At 37.3% G+C, this 6190-nt stretch overlaps 1 protein-coding gene across 1 annotated transcript in view; it reads right to left on the bottom strand.

Moving 5' to 3' along the window:
- Positions 1–1919: 1919 nt before the first annotated feature.
- The window catches only part of SCIN (scinderin), a 79057-nt gene continuing 74786 nt past the window's right edge, over positions 1920–6190 (bottom strand). The window contains exons 14-16 of the mRNA XM_069586628.1: positions 5950–6027; positions 3379–3439; positions 1920–2754 (exon numbers count right to left, since the gene is read on the bottom strand). Of these exons, the coding sequence (XP_069442729.1) occupies positions 2627–2754; positions 3379–3439; positions 5950–6027 (267 nt within the window). The 3' untranslated portion in view covers positions 1920–2626. The remainder of the gene's footprint in view (positions 2755–3378; positions 3440–5949; positions 6028–6190) is intronic.

The raw sequence follows: 6190 nt of genomic DNA, 5'->3' as shown, positions 1-6190 counted from the left end.
TGGATCCAACCTTTTCTTTTTCTTATCACTAAAGTATTTCATCATTAATATTTTAGGTAGTACAATAAGGATGGTATTTAGGAGAGACTATTTTAGAAAATATATAAAATATATAACATACTTTAAAAATATCTAACGTATTTAAAACTAAAAAGGGAGAAATCATAATGGGAAAAAAATCTAAAGATAGAACAAGAAAAAAGGTTTTGAAAATACAATTTTTAAACAATAAGATGTGCTTCCTTATATGCAATAAATACTAACATTCTTTTCTTCCTTTTGACTAGAATTTAATTTCTCTGAGTAATCTGTCCAGCACAGAAACTATTTTGAAGCCAATTCTAGGACAATCTTGCAAAACAAACAAACAACGCTCAGACACAAAACAATAGTTCACTTCACATAGGTTCTTTGTTTGCTGGAAGTTAATGCCATGATCCAATTCCTTATTTGAAATTCCTGAGCATGCTACTTCAGAAGATGTAGTAAATAAGTACTACTTATTTCTGACTAGTACTTGACTTTCCTGGATTCACCAATGTTCTTCCTGGTCACAAATTTCACACAAAGACCAGTTTGCTATATTTTTTGAAGCAAAGAAAGGTCTATAAAGCACTGCTGCTGCTGCCGCTGCTGCTGCTAAGTCACCTCAGTCGTGTCCGACTCTGTGCGACCCCATAGACGGCCTCCCACCAGGCTCCCCCGTCCCTGGGATTCTCCAGGCAAGAACACTGGAGTGGGGTGCCATTAAAGCACTAGCTGACAGCTAAATTCGTTACAGTCTTTCATCCCAAAAATCTCTGAGGAAAATCAGAGACAATAAAGCAATCTAACCTTTCATATTAAACATCAGTAAGCAATAGCTCCATTCTAGAAAAATAGAAAATAAATCATGTGACTTTTATATTTATTAATATGGCTGTATGAAAGTGCATTTCAAATCCAAAAGACTAATATCCATATGTGTTTACGTGTAATAGGAGTTTTAAGGCTACACTATATCACAGAACGACGGCCCTGCTATAATCCACCAAATGTTCTTTTTAGACGTAGACTGGTTCGCCTGCCCTAGGCTGACTTCACACGCGTTGCAGGCGTTTCTTCCAGCCACATCAGTTTTGGCTATGAAATGCAAAAAGGAATTCCCTAGCTCACCTTTTTCAGGTAATTTTTACAGATCCTCTTTATCCCCGCTGTCCACCAACAGCCCTTCGATTGACTAACGCAGGACTGATGATACAGCAGCTGTTTTTGCTGGTAATTTCTGTGACCGCCCCAGGGTTTTGTCCTTCCCTCGGGGCTTGTGTTGATCGCGCACCTGCCTCTGAGTGCTTGCGTTTGGGATTTGAGAAAGTCATGTTTTCACAGCGCAGGCTTCAACAGCTGGGTCTGTTAAGGTGAATGTTTTGTAGCCCAGTGGTGACAGGAGAAAACTCCGAGGCATCTCCCCGCTTTTTTAGGCTTCAGACCCATTGTATACTGCAAGCTCCCACCTCCAGAAGCAAACTAAGATCTAAGCCTGTAAATGCCTCACACGTTACGAAATCCGAACCTAAGGACAACCAATCACAATCAACTAGGCTTCAAGCTGTAGCCAATCAGCAGTAATTTCCTTGCTTTCTTGCCACCTTTTCTCCATGAAAATCTCTCCCCAGTGCTCGGTTTGGCACTGCTGGAAGGTTTTTGCGAAAAAATATTCTTGAAGTGGTTAATACACTTCTATTTATCTTTTAACAGGGCCCAGGTTTCATTCACACTATGATATTTAACTCTGTAACGCTGGAAAAGTTTAATTCTAACTACTTAATGAGAATGAGTTTTAAAAAATTGAATTCATATTTATATATAAAAGTATTTTAATCTTAAAGTTGTCCGTGTAATTAACTCACACATCACACTGAATAAAATGTCACAACATGTTACCTTTTTAAAGATATGTATTTTAATGATAAAAGACAGTATTAGTGAAGCCTTTTTGTATGTATATTTTGTGACGTTAAACATGTACTGTCAAATATATGGATGGATATAAAAGTGGGTTAAGAATATAAATGATTTTGTCAAGAAAGAGCTGTGCTTTCAAAGGCTTCTTAAAAGGCCAAAAAGGTAAAGTTTCTCTTAGGGAATGATGCTTAGGAGTTAATACTATCACAGTTACATCAGCTAAAGAAGGAAAATAACAAACTTTTAAAACCATCTTAACAGAAATCTTACTGCAAATAGGTGATTCTTTTCAACACAACACATAGAAAGAAGAATAACCTCAAAGGCAGGTATAACTTTCTTCCATGGTATATTAAAAGTAGGAGTTTGGCTAATGGCTCCTGAATTGTAAAAGCCGCAGACAAACTCCCCTAGACTGTGTATAGTTTTTCCCCTTTAAAAAGTCATATAAAAAGATATGTCAGCATCCAGCAGAGCTAATATTGGCCCATAAGAGAAGTTATAAAAATATTCACATAAAATTCCAGTTTAAAAGAAATTTCAAACCAATTCTAAGCACGGAAAAATAGTCATATGGCTGAGGTTAATTTTCTAAAGTCAAACAAGCTCCTCCTTCCCCCCTGAAACAGCAGTGGGACAGCTGCCTCATTATATTTGGTTTTTTTTTCCTACAAAAATCAGTTTACCACCTGCCGGAATCCCAGCCCAGGAACCAGCCTGTGAAAGTAGGTGGCTCATGACCCTGTTTTATGATGACAATTGGCGTCCTCTTGTCTCTTCCAGAAGGGTCAGTCTCAAGGTATATTTTGGCTAAAGAGTTTAAAAAACAAATAAATTTGGTTAGTTTCAACTAAAGTAAAATAACTAAAGAATGAAAATCCTTCCAATAAAAGTAATAAATCAAATTTTCATTGGCCAAAAGTAGCCAATGCTATTCCATTTGGACAATTCCTTATTATTTTCTCACATCTGGAATGTACATGTCTCATTATTGCCTGAAAAAAATCCCAAACTTTATGGAATTATCCTTACAGCATAATTATTCTTTACTTTGCAATAATGCAAAGAAAAAAAAAAAGTACCGCCAGAAAGAACAGCATTCCTCAAAAGGAATTTATAAAAATCTAGATTATGAGTGTTATGGAGTTGTACTATTCCCATAATTTTTAAAAATGAATTTAAAAGTCTAAGAATAAATTGATATAATTATATCCTACATTAGATAACAAAACATAATTTTCTTATTCCTATTCTGAAATTCTTCAGTTTAAAGAAAATTCCATTACTCTTTAGTTCTGAAGATGAAAGCTAAGATTCTTCTGATTCTTCTCGGTTTTGATACATGGTTTTGGAGGATGTGGTACGAAGAGAAATCAGGAACTTGGTAACAACTGTTCAGAATTATGTCCTAATTGCCCATGGGATCCAGCTTACCAGACTTCAGAGATTCCGCTTTCTCAACTTCATTGGCATCTTTTCCAATCCAAATAAAAATCTGCAAAATGAAGCAACAATAATACTCATAATATTGGGAGTACAGATGCAGTGTGAGCCTTATGCAAAGTGCTTCTCATACCATCTCACTTAATCTTCACAGCAGCCCCAAAGTCAGGGATGTGGAGACGCAGGTGCAGAGAAGTTCCGTCGCTTTCCTAATGTCTTATTAAGAGATGCCTGAATTTGTATCCAGCCAGTTTGACTCCAGATATCACATTCTGGTATTTTATGTTTATATAGTATTTTTCTAGTTTACAAAGTGAGCCTTCCTGGAAACAACATGCTGCTGCTGCTAAGTCACTTCAGTCATGCCTGACTCTGTGCGACCCCACAGACAGCAGCCCACCAGGCTCCCCCGTCCCTTGGATTCTCCAGGCAAAAACAACATAGTGGCTGGTTTTTTTGCACACATGCTCCTGGGGTGTGTAACGCAGGCATTATTCCCATATTATTATCCTGAGGGAGCCACATGTAGCTTGTTCATGGGCACCCCACACTCCCTTTAGGAACCCCTAACTTAAACCTAGTCTTCTCCTATGTTATGGTATCCTGTCACACTTTGGTAAAAGTGCTGTGGGTGTGTGTGCTTAGTCACTCAGCCGTGTCCCACTCTTTGCAACCCCATGGACTACAGCTTGCCAGACTCCTCTGTCCATGTGGGTTCTCCAGGCAAGAATACTGGAGTGGGTTGCCATGCCCTCCTCCAGGGGATCTTTCCAACCCAGGGACTGAACCCAGGTCTCCCACGTTGCAGGCAGATTCTTTATGGTCTGAACCACCAGGAAAGCCCAAATATTGTTTAGTATTTAAATACTGATTCTTTAAAACCTGATATAAATCCTGCATGTGTCCTTCTTGTCAAATGTAGGCTGTGTACTTCAGTGATGAAAAATTATCCTGAATTCCCTTATATTTAAATCACTTTAAGATCACTTGTTGGCAGAGAAATTTTGGTCAAGTTAGTTTTGATTATATTCTAATTCCTACTGAAAGTGCTGGAATATTTGCCTGCAGGCACAGAATAAACCGTGACAGCACAGCTGAGTAAATAAAAAGTATAGTTTAAAAAAATGTAGTATAGGAAATATTCTAAAGCATCCTTGATTATGGAAGCAACAGAGTTGACTACAAGTGGAAAAAATTAAATTCTTCTGAATAATAAAACTTTCTTATTTTGTAATTCTTAAATACACAAAGGTGTTTTATTGACATGAGGTTTTACATTTCATATCTAGAAATAAGTGATCCATTCACTTAGGGAGGATCTGTGACCAGATCCCAAATTCACATATGCTAATTCAAGATTAAGAAGCTAAAGTATAATATAACTGAATGATTTAGCAAGTAAGAACAGACCTAAAAGTAACAAACCTCTGTGGTTGATTAAAAACTAGGCCTAATTCAGGAACGTGTTTTATATTTGTTCTACATAATATAGCTCCTAACATTTATTTTTCCCTGTCACTATTATTAATTTGCTGCTCTTTAGTCGATAAATCATGTCTGACTCTTTCGCAAACCCATAGAGTGTAGCCCTCCAGACTCCTCTGTCCATGTGATTTTCCAGGCAAAAATACTGGAGTGGGTTGCCATTTCCTTCTCTAGGGGATCTTCCCAACCCAGGGATTGAACCTGTGTCTCCTGTATTATCAGGCAGATTCTTTACCAATGAACCACCAAAGAAGCCATTATTAGTTTACACAGAGGTTAAAAGAAAATGACTCTCAGGTATGACTTCCCTGGCGGCTCGGACAGTACAGAATCTGCCTGCAATGCAGGAGACCTGGGTTTGATCCCTGGGTCAGGCAGATCCCCTGGAGGAGGGCATGGCAACCCACTCCTATATTCTTGCCTGCAGAATCCCAAGGACAGAGGAGCCTGGTGGGCTACAATACATGGGGTCACAAAGAGTCAGACACGACTGAGCGACTAACACACAACACATCCATGTGATATACAAAGTCACCATTAATTTGCTACAAATAAAGATATACAGACATATATTACCTATTAATATATATATTAATAGGTATTTTAGTGTGTAGATTCCAAAGTATTGTTTGTTTCTTCTCCAGGGGAGAGGTCTCCTATGACGTCTTGTCAGATTTCAAGAGAAATTCTGAATATTTCAGTCTCCCTGAGGCATTGCAACCCACTAATGCATTTATGACTTAAATTTATGAATGAATAAGAATGAATGAATGTCTGAATAAATAAGAAACAAATGAGTCTTACAAATAAACGAAAAACAGGAGTTTTTTGTTGTTGTTTGTTGTTTTCACCTAAAACTATACAGCCAAAGATGGATAGCCATGGAATCATTTTTAGCTTAAGAAAAAAACTTGCCATATGCATCAGTTTTATTTTTTGCCAAACTGTGGAAAGTTTCTTATAAATATAGCCTAAATTCATGGGTCTATTTATTATTAAACTTGCCATTTCTCAAAGAAGGTTGTATCCGCTCCCAACTATAAGCACACTCTTGCCATGAACAAAATATAGTTTTACCTGTTCCCAAGTATCTAACAGCATGACATCATCTTCTGCTAAATCATCCTGGGTGAACTCTCCTGGAACCTCTTCAATCTGAAACGCATAAAAAAGCTTTACAACCCAACAGTCAAGCAGTGATTTTTCTAATATAAAGGATACAAATGCTTTGCATTATCTGGAGCATAGAAAAAAAAAATTTGTTAGTCATTTTTTCCTTCCCTTTGGAAAATAAAGACTTAAATAATTGTTTATCTAT

Source organism: Ovis canadensis, chromosome 4 (assembly GCF_042477335.2).
Source record: "Ovis canadensis isolate MfBH-ARS-UI-01 breed Bighorn chromosome 4, ARS-UI_OviCan_v2, whole genome shotgun sequence".
Lineage (NCBI taxonomy): Eukaryota > Metazoa > Chordata > Mammalia > Artiodactyla > Bovidae > Ovis > Ovis canadensis.
Note: the sequence above shows the minus strand (reverse complement) of the source record. Positions and strands in the feature narration are given on the sequence as shown.